Source organism: Eriocheir sinensis, chromosome 24, assembly GCF_024679095.1.
Source record: "Eriocheir sinensis breed Jianghai 21 chromosome 24, ASM2467909v1, whole genome shotgun sequence".
Taxonomy (NCBI): domain Eukaryota; kingdom Metazoa; phylum Arthropoda; class Malacostraca; order Decapoda; family Varunidae; genus Eriocheir; species Eriocheir sinensis.
This window is the reverse complement of record NC_066532.1, coordinates 1,626,308-1,642,069: the sequence shown is the minus strand read 5'-3', so window position 1 is coordinate 1,642,069 and position 15,762 is coordinate 1,626,308. Positions and strand designations below refer to the sequence as shown.

The 15,762-nt window shown below is 39.2% G+C and overlaps 1 protein-coding gene and 2 long non-coding RNA genes across 23 annotated transcripts in view; 2 read left to right on the top strand and 1 right to left on the bottom strand.

The window, feature by feature from the left end:
- Positions 1–262: 262 nt before the first annotated feature.
- Positions 263–15,762, bottom strand: part of LOC127002705 (1-phosphatidylinositol 4,5-bisphosphate phosphodiesterase classes I and II-like) — a 148,313-nt gene continuing 132,813 nt past the window's right edge. For 9 of the 11 annotated variants that reach the window (XM_050868780.1, XM_050868789.1, XM_050868781.1 and 6 more), the window contains 5 exons: positions 14,491–14,612; positions 9,688–9,785; positions 1,999–2,170; positions 1,311–1,483; positions 263–452 (listed from right to left, as the gene is read on the bottom strand). In XM_050868780.1, coding sequence (XP_050724737.1) covers positions 278–452; positions 1,311–1,483; positions 1,999–2,170; positions 9,688–9,785; positions 14,491–14,612 — 740 coding nt within the window. In that variant the 3' untranslated portion in view covers positions 263–277. Of the gene's footprint in view, positions 453–496; positions 591–780; positions 884–1,310; positions 1,484–1,998; positions 2,171–9,687; positions 9,786–14,490; positions 14,613–15,762 lie in introns of those variants that run through there. The other 2 variants (XM_050868791.1, XM_050868790.1) reach the window with 2 other exon arrangements.
- LOC127002708 (uncharacterized) lies at positions 3,160–7,751 on the top strand. Of its 11 annotated transcripts, none has more exons than XR_007756450.1 (6): positions 3,160–3,308; positions 3,493–3,794; positions 3,881–4,009; positions 4,526–4,611; positions 4,870–4,955; positions 5,042–5,201. It is a non-coding gene; the product is annotated as an uncharacterized LOC127002708 (long non-coding RNA). The 11 variants fall into 11 exon arrangements; XR_007756444.1 differs by lacking the exon at positions 3,160–3,308 and adding an exon at positions 5,214–7,751 and having other exon boundaries at positions 3,329–3,794; positions 4,999–5,127; XR_007756447.1 differs by lacking the exon at positions 3,160–3,308 and having other exon boundaries at positions 3,326–3,794; positions 3,881–3,923; positions 4,053–4,568.
- On the top strand, positions 7,759–9,680 carry LOC127002709 (uncharacterized). The gene is made up of 3 exons (XR_007756453.1): positions 7,759–8,638; positions 8,766–8,899; positions 9,301–9,680. It is a non-coding gene; the product is annotated as an uncharacterized LOC127002709 (long non-coding RNA).

The window sequence follows — 15,762 nt, the reverse complement described above, 5'->3', positions numbered from 1 at the left end:
CCAGAGGAAGTAGACAAGGACAAACAATCTTTCTGGACTGCAAGAAAGAGTAGCGCCAGAGGATTTTGCGTCATAAATAGTGCATTGTAACTTGTTTTTATACCAGAGGAAGCAGGCAAGGGCAAACATATAAAGCAAAGGGAAGTTTAGTCTTTACAAATTTCAGTTTCGGTCTTTACAATTGATAGGTTTTCCTCCTTGCTTCACGTATAACCTCTGGGAACGTCCTCATTGAAGCTCAAGGGGAATACAAAAAAGAGGAAGAGAAACAACACAATCATCTTTTTTCCCCGGATTCATCACTGACCTTCAACTTCTCCTCCTCAAACTGTGTCCGGATGTCCTCGTGTTGCTTCTCCAGCTCCACCTTCTTCTTGTCGTGGATGTCCGTTAGCCGCTGTCTCTCCTTGATGCCCTCCTCCACGATCTGTTTGCTGATTTCTCGTTTTTTCCTGGAATTTACGAGGCAAGTGTTATTACAGCGCCTTGAGGTCACTTTTATACCTTTTAATGCCATTCTTCACTATCTATTTGCTATTGATTTCTTGTTTTGTCCTGGAATTACGTGTTTGCTGATTTCTCGTTTTTTCCTGGAATTTACGAGGCAAGTGTTATTACAGCGCCTTGAGGTCACTTTTATACCTTTTAATGCCATTCTTCACTATCTATTTGCTTTTGATTTCTTGTTTTGTTCTGGAATTACATGTTTGATGATTTCCCGTGTTTTCCTTTACGAGTTAAGTGTTATTACAGCGCCCTGACATCATTTTTATACCTTTTAAATTTACTTATTGTCTCCTTTAATGCCATTCTGCACTATCTATTTGCTATTGATTTCTTGTTTTGTCCTGGAATTACGTGTTTGCTGATTTCTCGTTTTTTCCTGGAATTTACGAGGCAAGTGTTATTAAAGCGCCTTGAGGTCATTTCTATACCCTTAACCTTTACTTAATGTCTCCTTTAATGCCATTCTTCACTATCTACTTGCTTTTGATTTCTTGTTTTGTCCTGGAATTACGTGTTTGCTGATTTCTCGTTTTTCCTGGAATTTACGAGGTCATTTTTATACCTTTTACCTTTACTTAACCTTTATTTAATGTCTCCTTTAATGCCATTCTTCACTATCTACTTGCTTTTGATTTCTTGTTTTGTCCTGGAATTTACGACACAGGAAGCAACTCGAAGGCCACAAAAAGAAAGCATAGAAAAAAAAAATCCCGCTTACCGTTGCTCTCACAAAGCGAGAAGCAAAGAGTGGATAGTACGGGATAACACAAAGAAAGATGACAGATAGCTTTCCTGCGGCTCACCTGTTAAGCTCCTCCTTGTCGCCGGTGCTCTTGTCCAGGCCTTTCCTCTTCTCCCTGAGCTGCTCCTCCGTCCGGTGCTTGATCTCGTCCACCTGTTTGTCGTGCAAGGTCTGGAGGGCCTTGAGCTGCGCCGACTGGGACAGACGCATCGCCTTGTCCAGCGCACTGTATATCTGCAACAGCGAAACCTTTCTCAGTGAGGTTAGTGGTATTGTAAGGATATCCAACCTTGTAATTCTCCTTTATGCCTCAACGAAACCCTTGTATTGTAAGGATATCCAACCTTGTAATTTGCTTTCATGTACCAATAAACCCTTTCTCAGTGAGGTTAGTGGTATTGTAAGGATATCCAACCTTGTAATTCTCTTTTATGCCTCAACGAAACCTTTCTCAGTGAGGTTAGTGGTATTGTAAGGATATCCAACCTTGTAATTTGCTTTCATGTACCAATAAACCCTTTCTGAGTGAGGTTAGTGGTATTGTAAGGATATCCACTCTTGAATTCTCTTTCATGCACCAACAAACCCTTTCTCAGTAAAGTTAATGGTATTGTAAGGATATCCACTCTTATCTAGACTTTACATTTCCGCCTACACAAATTATTAAGACAGAGGAAATGCCGGTCAAGTTTCTTTATAAATGAACGAAGCGCCTCCTCGTTCCCTCCCGCCCCGACCCCTCGACTCACAGGCTCGTGGTGTTTCTCCTGCAGCTTCCTCTCGTTGATGATGAGCGTCTGCCGGAGGTCATTGAGACTCGCCTGGTGCACCTTCTCAAGCTCCTGCAGGCGGCTGTCCAGCTCCTCCTGCACCATGCCCAGTTCCTGAGAGCTCTCGCGCTTCACCAGCCCCACCGTGTCCCTGGGAGTGGCGGCAGGATGATCAGGGGTATGTTGAGTGTCTTAGGAAGGTATTGTCTTTTTTTGAACTCATTTTTGGGGAAGTAAGCAAAGAATGTGGTTAGATAATTTTTTTTCTATTTTTTTAACTAATTTTTTGGTGGTAAGCAAAAAATGTGGTTAGGTATTTTTTTCTCCTATTTTTTTAACTCATTTTTTGGGTTGTTAAGCAAAGAATGTGGTTAGATAATTTTTTTTCAATTTTTTTAACTAATTTTTTGGTGGTAAGCAAAAAATGTGGTTAGATAATTTTTTTTCCTATTTTTTTTAACTCATTTTTTGGGGAGTAAGCAAAGAATGTGGTTAGATATTTTTTTTCCTATTTTTTTAACTCATTTTTTGGGTTGTTAAGCAAAAAATGTGGTTAGATAATTTTTTTTCCTATTTTTTTTATCTCATTTTTTTGGGTTGTTAAGCAAAGAATGTGGTTAGATATTTTTTTTCCTATTTTTTTTAACTCATTTTTGGGGAGTAAGCAAAGAATGTGGTTAGATAATTTTTTTTCCTATTTTTTTTAACTCATTTTTTGGGTTGTTAAGCAAAAAATGTGGTTAGATATTTTTTTTCCTATTTTTTTAACTCATTTTTTGGGTTGTTAAGCAAAAAATGTGGTTAGATATTTTTTTTCCTATTTTTTTTAACTCATTTTTTGGTGGTAAGCAAAAAATGTGGTTAGATATTTTTTTTCCTATTTTTTTTAACTCATTTTTTGGTGGTAAGCAAAAAATGTGGTTAGATATTTTTTTTCCTATTTTTTTTAACTCATTTTTTGGTGGTAAGCAAAAAATGTGGTTAGATATTTTTTTTCCTATTTTTTTTAACTCATTTTTTGGGTTGTTAAGCAAAAAATGTGGTTAGATAATTTTTTTCTATTCTTTTTTAACTCATTTTTGGTGGTAAGCAAAAATGTGGTTAAATATTTTATCCTATTTTTTTTAACTAATTTTTTGGGTTGTTAAGCAAAAAATGTGGTTAGGTATTTTTTTTCCTATTTTTTTTAACTAATTTTTTGGGGTGGTGAGCAAAAAATGTGGTTAGGTATTTTTTTTCCTATTTTTTTTAACTCATTTTTTGGGTTGTTAAGCAAAAAATGTGGTTAGGTATTTTTTTTCCTATTTTTTTAACTAATTTTTTTGGTGGTAAGCAAAAAATGTGGTTAGGTATTTTTTTTCCTATTTTTTTAACTCATTTTTTGGGTTGTTAAGCAAAAAATGTGGTTAGATAATTTTTTTCTATTCGTTTTTAACTGAATTTTTTGGGGTATTAAGTAAAAAATGTGGTTAGATCATTTTTTTCTATTTTTTTAACTCACTGATAAGTTTACGATACAATGAAAAGTTGTCACCTTTAATACCTTTGTTTTTTTCATAGTCTGGTTAAGCTTGCAATTGTTAATAAACCTGTAAGCAAATTTTATCTATATATGCAAGGGGGACATGGAGGAAGGGACCTATTCTCAGAGGAGGCGTGGTAGCAAATTGTTTAAGAACCTCCACTCTGATCAGACTTAACCCTTAGACGGCAGCAGAACTCTATACAGACGGTCCTAAATTCAGTCAGGATGGCGTTGAAACTCTACATGGATGGTCCAAAATTGAGTCAGGATGGCGTTGGAACTCTACACACAAGGTCCAAAATTCAGTCAGGATGGCGTTGGAACTCTACACACAAGGTCCAAAATTCAGTCAGGATGGCGTTGGAACTCTACATGGACGGTCCAAAATTCAGTCAGGATGGCGTTGGAACTCTACATGGATGGTCCAAAATTCAGTCAGGATGGCGTTGGAACTCTACATGGATGGTCCAAAATTCAGTCAGAACAGTGTTGGAACTCTACATAGAAGGTCCAAAATTCAGTCAGGACAGCGTTGGAACTCTACACAGATGGTCCAAAATTCAGTCAGGACAGCGTTGGAACTCTACACAGATGGTCCAAAATTCAGTCAGGACAGCGTTGGAACTCTACATAGAAGGTCCAAAATTCAGTCAGGACAGCGTTGGAACTCTACATAGATGGTCCAAAATTCAGTCAGGACAGCGTTGGAACTCTACACAGATGGTCCAAAATTCAGTCAGGATGGCGTTGGAACTCTACATAGAAGGTCCAAAATTCAGTCAGGACAGTGTTGGAACTCTACACAGATGGTCCAAAATTCAGTCAGGATGGCGTTGGAACTCTACACAGATGGTCCAAAATTCAGTCAGGATGGCGTTGGAACTCTACACAGATGGTCCAAAATTCAGTCAGGACAGTGTTGGAACTCTACACAGATGGTCCAAAATTCAGTCAGGATGGCGTTGGAACTCTACACAGAAGGTCCAAAATTCAGTCAGGACGGCGTTGAAACTCTACACAGAAGGTCCAAAATTCAGTCAGGACGGCGTTGAAACTCTACACAGATGGTCCAAAATTCAGTCAGGACAGCGTTGGAACTCTACACAGATGGTCCAAAATTCAGTCAGGACGGCGTTGGAACTCTACACAGATGGTCCAAAATTCAGTCAGGATGGCGTTGGAACTCTACACAGATGGTCCAAAATTCAGTCAGGACAGCGTTGGAACTCTACACAGATGGTCCAAAATTCAGTCAGGACAGCGTTGGAACTCTACACAGATGGTCCAAAATTCAGTCAGGACAGCGTTGGAACTCTACACAGAAGGTCCAAAATTCAGTCAGGACAGCGTTGAAACTCTACACAGAAGGTCCAAAATTCAGTCAGGACAGCGTTGAAACTCTACATAGAAGGTCCAAAATTCAGTCAGGACGGCGTTGAAACTCTATACAGAAGGTCCAAAATTCAGTCAGGACAGCGTTGGAACTCTACACAGAAGGTCCAAAATTCAGTCAGGACAGCGTTGAAACTCTACACAGAAGGTCCAAAATTCAGTCAGGACAGCGTTGAAACTCTACACAGAAGGTCCAAAATTCAGTCAGGACAGCGTTGGAACTCTACACAGATGGTCCAAAATTCAGTCAGGACAGTGTTGGAACTCTACACACAAGGTCCAAAATTCAGTCAGGACAGCGTTGGAACTCTACACAGATGGTCCAAAATTCAGTCAGTTTAGTATGGCAGAAATATAACAACGCTTCCTGACTGCGGCAGAGGCTATATATAGACGATAGTTAAAACACCTCTTATGCGGCGTAACTTTATTTATTCTACGGTCCTAAGGTCGGCAGTGACTATATATAGCACCGTTGCCAGATTGTCGTACCAGTTTCTGACGCCTAACTATTGCCGAGAAACATCAGGATCCAACTCTTTTAACGATAACTATAAATGAGTTTCGTTATAGGAGCCCAGAAGACAGTTTAGGGGTAAGAAGTCGGTAAATATAATCGGTTTCTGACGCCTTACTATTGCCAAGAAACATCAGGATCCAACTCTTTTAACGATAACTATATATGAGTTTCGTTATAGGAGCCCAGAAGAAAGTTTAGGGATAAGAAGTCGGTAAATATAATCGGCTGAGTACGACAATCTGGCAACATTGATATATAGATGATTCATTTTTGGGGGAGCTACCCTTCAAATACTGAGTACGACAATCTGGCAACATTGATATATAGATGATTCATTTTGGGGGGAGCTACCCTTCAAATACTGAGTACGACAATCTGGCAATGTTGATATATAGATGATTCATTTTTGGAGGAGCTACCCTTCAAATACTGCTGCTGTCTTAGGGTTAATAACTGTCCTGGAGCTGCTGTTGCATATGATATAAAAGAAGAAACATACTAATGAAAATGTAATGTTCTAATCAGACTTCTAAACATTCCACTCATAAATACGGGAAGAGGATGAAAGGCTCGTTAAATATAGTCACTACGTCACTGGATTTCATGGACAAAAGCTCTATATAAAAATCTGATCCTGTAATAGCGTCTTCCATTTAGCGTAACCTGTTCCTGGGTCGTGATCTGTAGAGTCCTTTATAGAGTCCCGACAACCTAGGATTCGGACACCATTATTGGCCCTGTTTTCGCCGCGCTTCTCAAACGCTAGCGCACGCTCTCCCGGCGAAAACAGGGGCAAGAATGGCGTCCAAATCTTAGGTTGTTGGGGCTCTATCTATCAAGGGACTCTACTGATCACAACCCAGAAACAGGTTACGCTAAATGGAAGACGCTATGGCTGGTATTACAAGACACTTTGCCATATTACATCAGCTATTTCTTAAGGTCAAATAGTGGATCAATCGGGTTTTGATGAGTGGTTCTTTAAGTTCATGGTACAGAAGAAGGGTCACACTACCACCAGGGTCATAAAACTACCTCTGGAAATGCCCACAACTCCTACGAAAGCCTTGGAAAATGTGTGTTCTTGGGCGGGGAAATGTCTTGTAATACGACCCTATAAGGCTACATCACTACTTGTTGGTACGGACTAATTGTTAGGTTTGAGGGATAGCTAGTCAAAAAGCACTGCACCTTACTGTTGAAAAATGTGGCTATTATTTTTTTATCTGTTATGGGAGGTAAACAAAAACTGTGGTTATTCATTTTTTAACTTGTTTTTTGGGGGGAAGTAGGCAAAAAATGTGGTTAAATTTTTTTCTATTCTTTTTTCACTCATTTTTTGGGGTGGAAAGCAAAGAATGTGGTTAATTTTTTTTCTATTCTTTTTTAACACATTTTTTGGGGTGGAAAGCAAAGAATGTGGTTAATTTTTTTTCTATTCTTTTTCACTCATTTTTTGGGGTGGAAAGCAAAGAATGTGGTTAATTTTTTTTCTATTCTTTTTTCACTCATTTTTTGGGGTGGAAAGCAAAGAATGTGGTTAATTTTTTTTCTATTCTTTTTTAACTCATTTTTTGGGGTGGAAAGCAAAGAATGTGGTTAATTTTTTTCTATTCTTTTTTTAACGCATTTTTTGGGGTGGAAAGCAAAGAATGTGGTTAATTTTTTTCCATTCTTTTTTAACGCATTTTTTGGGGTGGAAAGCAAAGAATGTGGTTAATTTTTTCTATTCTTTTTTAACTCATTTTTTTGGGGGGAAGTAGGCAAAAAATGTGGTTAATTTTTTTTCTATTCTTTTTTAACGCATTTTTTGGGGTGGAAAGCAAAAAATGTGGTTAATTTTTTTTCTATTCTTTTTTCACGCATTTTTTGGGGTGGAAAGCAAAAAATGTGGTTAATTTTTTTCTATTCTTTTTTCATGCATTTTTTTGGGTGGAAAGCAAAGAATGTGGTTAATTTTTTTTCTATTCTTTTTTAACGCATTTTTTGGGGTGGAAAGCAAAGAATGTGGTTAATTTTTTTCTATTCTTTTTTTAACGCATTTTTTGGGGTGGAAAGCAAAGAATGTGGTTAATTTTTTTCTATTCTTTTTTAACGCATTTTTTGGGGTGGAAAGCAAAGAATGTGGTTAATTTTTTTTCTATTCTTTTTTAACTCATTTTTTGGGGTGGAAAGCAAAGAATGTGGTTAATTTTTTTTCTATTCTTTTTTAACTCATTTTTTGGGGTGGAAAGCAAAGAATGTGGTTAATTTTTTTTTCTTTTCTTTTTTCACTCATTTTTTGGGGTGAAAAGCAAAAAAATGTGGTTAATTTTTTTTCTATTCTTTTTTAACGCATTTTTTGGGATGGAAAGCAAAAAAATGTGGTTAAATTTTTTTTCTATTTTTTTTCACTCATTTTTTGGGGTGGAAAGCAAAGAATGTGGTTAATTTTTTTTCTATTCTTTTTTAACGCATTTTTTGGGGTGGAAAGCAAAAAATGTGGTTAATTTTTTTTCTATTCTTTTTTAACGCATTTTTTGGGGTGGAAAGCAAAGAATGTGGTTAGATCATTCTTTTTTTTTCTCTGTTATGTGACCTAAGAAAAAACTGTGGGCATATTTTTCTTTAATTCATTTTTTGGGTAGCAAGCAAAAACTGTGATCACATAATTATCTTTTTTTTCTATTCTTTTCTAACTCATTTTTTGGGATGGTAAGCAAAAATGTGGTTAGATAATTAATGATATTTTTCTTTTTAACTAATTTTTTGGGTAGCAGCAAAAACTGTGGTCACATAATTTTTTTTTCAAGTAGTTTTGTGAGCTAAGAAAATAAGTGGGTGCTATTTTTTTGCATTTTTGGGGATATAAGCAAAAAATCTGATTGTTAAGTTCCTTCTCAGTTGTTCTAGTAGATAAAATAAATCAGTTAGGGATATTTATTTATTTATTTATTTATTTTTTTTTTTTTGATATGTAAAATGATCTGGTTGTTGCTTTTCTTAAGGGCGCTGATTTGGGGCGCTGTCTTAGGGTGCTGATTTGGGGCGCTGTCTTAGGGTGCTGATTTGGGGTGCTGTCTTAAGGTGCTGATTTGGGGTTGGTTTTATTCCCTCTCTGCAGTTTTTATAGGTTAGCAAAACACATCATAAAACTGGTGTTAGTTTTCCTCAATAATTTTGGCAGATAAAAATATGGCAAGGTTAGTTAGTTCTTTGGAGAGACAAGAAAAAAGCGAGGTTGTTTAATCCCTTTCTCTGCAGTTTTCGAAGATAAAGAAAACACATAATAAAACGTGTTATTTTTCCTTAAGATAAAAATGTGGGAAGGTTATTTTTTCTTAGTTCTTTGGAGAGACAAGAAAAAAGCGAGGTTGTTTAATCCCTTCTCTGCAGTTTTTGAAGATAAAGAAAACACATAATAAAACTGGTGTTACTTTTCCTTAAGACAAAAATATGGCAAGGTTATTTTTTCTTAGTTCTTTGGAGAGACAAGAAAAAAAGCGTGGATGTTTTATTCTTTCTCTGCAGTTTTCGAAGATAAAGAAAACACATAATAAAACTTGTTACTTTTCCTTAAGACAAAAATACGGCAAGGTTATTTTTTCTTAGTTCTTTGGAGAGACAAGAAAAAAGCGAGGTTGTTTAATCCCTTCTCTGCAGTTTTCGAAGATAAAGAAACACATAATAAAACTGGTTGTTACTTTTCCTTAAGACAAAAATGTGACAAGGTTACTTTTTCTTAGTTCTTTGGAGAGACAAGAAAAAAGCGAGGTTGTTTAATTCTTTCTCTGCAGTTTTCATAGATAAAGAAAACACATAATAAAACTGGTGTTATTTTTCCTTAAGATAAAAATATGGCAAGGTTATTTTTTCTTAGTTCTTTGGAGAGACAAGAAAAAAAGCGTGAATGTTTTATTCTTTCTCTGCAGTTTTCGAAGATAAAGAAAACACATAATAAAACTGGTGTTACTTTTCCTTAAGATAAAAATATGGCAAGGTTACTTTTTCTTAGTTCTTTGGAGAGACAAGAAAAAAAGCGAGGTTGTTTAATCCCTTTCTCTGCAGTTTTCGAAGATAAAGAAAACACATAATAAAACTGGTGTTACTTTTCCTTAAGACAAAAATATGACAAGGTTACTTTTTCTTAGTTCTTTGGAGAGACAAGAAAAAAGCGAGGTTGTTTAATCCCTTCTCTGCAGTTTTCGAAGATAAGCAAAACACAACAAGACGCTGACGGGGCAACACTTACATGGGTTTACTGGAGGAATATTTTTTCATAAGCTTGGTATGAGTCTTTTGCACTTGGGATCGCTTTTTCTGCTGCTGCTGTTCAAGATTTTGCCGGTCCTGTGAAGGCACGGAGAGGTCACCAAGGGAAACGCGAAACACTATTACCAGCCTGCCGTGTCCAGTGTGTGTTGTGCTTCCTGGGCATGCCGAGTGTTAGTCCAGACCAGCAGTTCTTAGCCTGGGAGGTGCTGACTTAAGGGTGCTGATTTTGGGGTGCTGAATTAAGGGTGCTGATTTGGGGTGCTATCGTAGGGTGCTGTCTTAAGGGTGCTGATTTGGGGTGCTGTCGTAGGGTGCTGAATTAAGGGTGCTGATTTGGGTGCTGTCTTAAGGGTGCTGATATGGGGGTGGCTTCCTTCCTTACCCTTCCTTCCTTCCTTCCTTACCCTCCCTCCTTCAATCCTCTCCCTTCTTTCTTACCCTCCCTCCCTCCCTTCCTTCCTTCCTTCAATCCCTTCCCTTCTTTCTTATCCTCCCTCCTTCAATCCTCTCCCTTCCTTTCTTCCTTTCTTACCCTCCCTTACTTCCTAACTCTCCTTCCTTCCTTCCTTACCCTCCCTCCCTTCCTTCCTTACCCTCCCTCCACCCTGCCTTCCCTCCTTAACCTCCCTCCTTCACCCCCCCTTCCTTCGATCCCCTCCCTTCCATCCTTCCTTCCTTCCTTCCTTACCCTCCTTCACCCTCCCTTCTTTCTTACCCTTCCTTTCATCTTTCCTTACCCTTCCTTCCTTCCTTACCCTCCCTTCCTTCCTTACCCTTCCTTCCTTCCTTACCCTTCCTTCTTCCTTACCCTTCCTTCCTTCCTCAACTAAATACAAGAAGCCTCATCTACACTTAACCTAACTAACCTAACCACCCCACCCCCATCCCTTTCCCACCCCACTACTCACCGCTGCCCCCCACCCCACCCCCATCCCTTTCCCACCCCACCCCTCTACTCACCGCTGCCCCCCCCCCATCCCTTTCCCACCCCACCCCACTACTCACCGCTGCCCCCACCCCACCCACATCCCTTTCCCACCCCACCCCACTACTCACCGCTGCCCCCCACCCCACCCCCATCCCTTTCCCCCCCCACCCCACGACTCACCGCTGCCCCCACCTCACACCCAACTAACGTCTCCCCTCCTCCCATGTAAGAAAATCAAACGAGTTCTATTTACTTGATGGTGCTGGAGCGAACGTCTTTAGAACCCAAGTATAAAGATTTTTTTTTTCTATTCTTTTTTAACGCACTTTTTGGGAGTTAGCAAAAAATGTGGTTAGATTTTTTTTTCTATTCTTTTAACTCACTTTTTTGGGGGGTAAGCAGAAAACCTGTCAGTCATAGGGGATGCTGGACTGCCTATACTTCAGTGCTGGGGGTGCTGGGGGTCAGACAAGGCTATAGGAAGTGTGGGGTGCTGATATCAGGGGAAGGCTAAGAACTGCTGGTTAATGTTACGGTGGTTTACTGCTGTTTACTGCTGTTTACCGCTGCACTACACTCCTTCAAGCAGGTCTAAGGGTCAGTTTTACAGTCCAATACAAGTTTATGAGCTTCCCAACCAAACACACAGCATGACGAAAATTCCTCATAGCTCAAGTGTTTGGTGTTGATATAGGAAGGAGGAAATTTTACGAAACGACACAGGAAATCTCTTTCTTGGCATCTGGTATTGAGTAGAAATAACGGATCATTTTGGAGAGTGTGGTTTGGTTTGGGCGCTTACAGTGACCGTGTGTTGGACTGTCGAACTGGCCATAAATGAGTGCCGATTGAGGGCCGCTTTCACAGTCACTTTGTTTGTTTTGATCGTTACCAATGGGGGCGATCGACGCTATAATTTTCCACGTGAAACTGGCCGATGGGGTAGTGGCGGCTGCAGAGGAAACGAGAGATGTTGAGAATGTATGGTAAGGTGCGGGGCTAGGCTAACCCCGCAGCCACCACTACCCCATCAGCCAGTTTTACATGGAAATACTATAGCAGCGATCGGCACCACTGGTAACGATCATAACAAACAAAATGACTGAAAGCGGCCCCGAGTCCCTGTCCTGCTGGCTGAACTACTGCTGCCAGATGTACAGATATTTACACATGAGGTGCCAATGAAAGGGCGTGTGATGCCGACCTGAGGCTGAACGCTGCGGTGTGTCCAGGGATCAGGGAAGGGTACTCAGCGTGGTATTAGGAACAGAAGGTCTTGGATGTGAATGCTTTGGTTTTGAGTCTTTTTAATAAGCTTGATGTGATCCCTGGACACACACACACACACACACACACATACACTCTCAATCACACACCCACACCTAGACGTACACACACACACACTCTTCTTGTTTTGAGTCTTTATCAGTCGACCAGAAATGCTCCTTGAAAATACACACCCACACACTCGATACAGTTTACCCCAATGAAATATAAATACTAGGGATGAGTTAGAAGAGGAGGAGGAGGAGGAGGAAGGCAAAGAGTGTGTGGGGAATATAAAGTAAACTGGAAAATACACACCCATACCTACACACACACCCACACACGCACTCAATACAGTTTTCCCCCATTGAAATATAAATACTAGGGATGAATTAGAAGGGGAGGAGGAAGGCAAAGAGTGTGTGGGGAATATAAAGTAAACTGGAAAATACACACACACACACACACACACACACACACACACACACACACACACGCACTCAATACAGTTTTCCCCCATTGAAATATAAATACTAGGGATGAGTTAGGAGAGGAGGAGGAGGAGGAGGAGGAGGAAGGCAAAGAGTGTGTGGGATATATAAAGAAAACTGGAAAAATATGGGAGTTGGGAGCAGTGAGTAGAGGGCTTTTTTTTTCTACACTTTTTGTTGCCCTTGAGGCGTCTCCTTTGTAGTAAAAAGAAGAAAAAAAGATAGGTAGACAGAACCAGATGAGTGTAGTCCAAGCCCTCTGTACTACAACCAGGTAAATATGAAGAGTAGAAAGAATTGATGGAGAAGATGCGTTTATAGAGGACATGAAGCAACCTGAGGATATGAAAGAAAGTAATATAAAAGAAACTACTTGAGATATGAAGAAATAAAGTTGATTAGAAGACGCAATGAAGAGTAGAACTTAAGCAAGCATAGCAATTTGAGGATATGAAAGAAAGTAAAAAATGAAAATACTTGAGATATGAAGAAATGAAGTTGATTAGAAGACGCAATGAAGAGTAGAACTTAAGCAAGCACAACAACTTGAGGATATGAAAGAAAGTAAACAAGGAAAATACTTGAGATATGAAGAAATAAAGTTGATTAGAAGACACAATGAAGAGTAGAACTTAAGCAAGCACAACAACTTGAGGATATGAAAGAAAGTAAACAAGGAAAATACTTGAGATATGAAGAAATAAAGTTGATTAGAAAAGGCAATGAAGAGTAGAACTTAAGCAAGCACAACAACTTGAGGATATGAAGGAAAGTAAACAAGGAAACTACTTGAGATATGAAGAAATAAAGTTGATTAGAAGACACAATGAAGAGTAGAACTTAAGCAAGCATAGCAATTTGAGGATATGAAAGAAAGTAAACAAGGAAAATACTTGAGATATGAAGAAATAAAGTTGATTAGAAGATGAAATGAAGAGTAGAACTTAAGCAAGCATAGCAATTTGAGGATATGAAAGAAAGTAAACAAGGAAAATACTTGAGATATGAAGAAATAAAGTTGATTAGAAGATGAAATGAAGAGTAGAACTTAAGCAAGCATAGCAACTTGAGGATATGAAAGAAAGTAAACAAGGAAAATACTTGAGATATGAAGAAATAAAGTTGATTAGAAAAGGCAATGAAGAGTAGAACTTAAGCAAGCACAACAACTTGAGGATATGAAAGAAAGTAAACAAGGAAAATACTTGAGATATGAAGAAATAAAGTTGATTAGAAAAGGCAATGAAGAGTAGAACTTAAGCAAGCATAGCAATTTGAGGATATGAAAGAAAGTAAACAAGGAAAATACTTGAGATATGAAGAAATAAAGTTGATTAGAAGATGAAATGAAGAGTAGAACTTAAGCAAGCACAGCAACTTGAGGATATGAAAGAAAGTAAACAAGGAAAATACTTGAGATATGAAGAAATAAAGTTGATTAGAAGATGAAATGAAGAGTAGAACTTAAGCAAGCATAGCAATTTGAGGATATGAAAGAAAGTAAACAAGAAAAATACTTGAAATATGAAGAAATGAAGTTGACTAAAAAATGCAATGGAGAGCAGAACAGCTTGGACAAACAGGTTATTTAATCAGAAAAAAAACAAATAAAATAAAATAAATGAATGAATAAATGAAGATAAATAAATAAATAAACAAATAAATAAGTAAGATAAACACTGAAAGCAAAAATTGACTGTTTGAGACTAAAAAATGAAATCCCATAAATATCGCAAGTAAATAAACTCACATGAGCACAAACACACACACACACACACATCCTCACCAACACACACACACACACACACACACACACAACACACACCTAAGACCCCACCTTCAACACTGCAACACTACAACTCCTGCACTAACACAACCTAAACTAACCCAATACCCTTCCCCAGAGCACATGGAGGGTTGGACACACACACACACACACACACACAACACCCCATCTAAGAGTCCTCCTACAACACTGCAACACTACAACTCCTGCACTAAAACTACCTAACCTAACTCAATAACACACACACACACACACACACACACAGCCGGCTAACTAACAAACGTCTCCTCCGCTCGGAATCTTCGTTACCTTTTCGTATTTTTTCTTTAGCTTCTCCAGACTCTTCTCCAGCTCCAGCTTCTTCTCTCTTACGCTCTTGTGGGTCCAAAGTTTTTCTAACCTCTCGGGCTCGTTGAGAAGCTTGCTGGTTTCTGGAAAGGGGGAACGGATGATAGAGAATAGCGTCTGTGGGGGGGGGATTGACGTACAGCTATGGGCAAAGAATACGGATGCACCTTAGTCTTGATTTGTAACTTGGTAGCGTATTTGAGCACGGCAAGTCATGAGGGAGAGGGAGAAGGGAGGGTGAGGAAGAGAAAGAGAAGGGAATGGACAAACTAGCAAAGAAGTAGATAGGAAAGAGAGAGAGAGAGAAGCGAAGACGACACTTGCAACGTACACAAAAAACAGGTTACCATATCACAGTGAGCTCAGAGTAAGGTACACCCATTTCCTTTTGTCCGCAGCTGTTCTTCCTCGATGGTTTCTTCTCAGGCAAGGCAGATAACAGTTTGGCATTCATGGTTGGCAGTCGGTGCTGTACAAAAAAGTGCTGCGTTGTGTGGGCTTGCATGCGGCAGCGGCGGCAACACATCGGTTAAGCGCATGCAACATTCCCGGAAAACACGAGAATATGAGAAAAATAAGAGGGTAGAGGGAGAAGAAGGGGAGGAAGGGAGAGAGTGAAGATGATTGATTAATTGATTGATTGATTTGTTTATTGGCCTTAAGGTAGGTACATGGAGGAGTTTAGACATTGGGAAGGGAGAGTGAAGATGACTGATTGATTGATTGATTGATATGTTTATTGGCCATAAAGTAGTTTCATGGAGGAATTTAGACATTGTTTTTAAAAGCCACAAGTCACTGAGAACATAATGATAAGTTCTTTTTATAATGGGAAGAAAAAAAAAAGTCCCTGAAATTGAATAACACGAGTAAGACGAAAAATGTTAAAATGAGACAAAATCCTGAGTGGGTCACAACATTTCCTTACGTCAACACATGCACGAGGCACACAGCGTCACATGCTCGGCCACCTCCTGCAAGGCAAAGTATTAATGGGGTTTATATGGAGTGCATGGGACAGGTAAGGGGAGGGGCGTGAGGGGAGGGGAAGGGGGCCAGGTAAGGGGAGGGGAGTGAGGGGAGGTGAAGGGGGCCAGGTAAGGGGAGTGAGGGGAGGGGAGGGGAGCCAGAGAGGTGGGAGGGGAGGGAGTATGTATATATGTAATTCACCACCATGGCCTGATCACATGTTGGACTCGTAATCGCCAGCAGATACCCTCTTGACATGAGCAA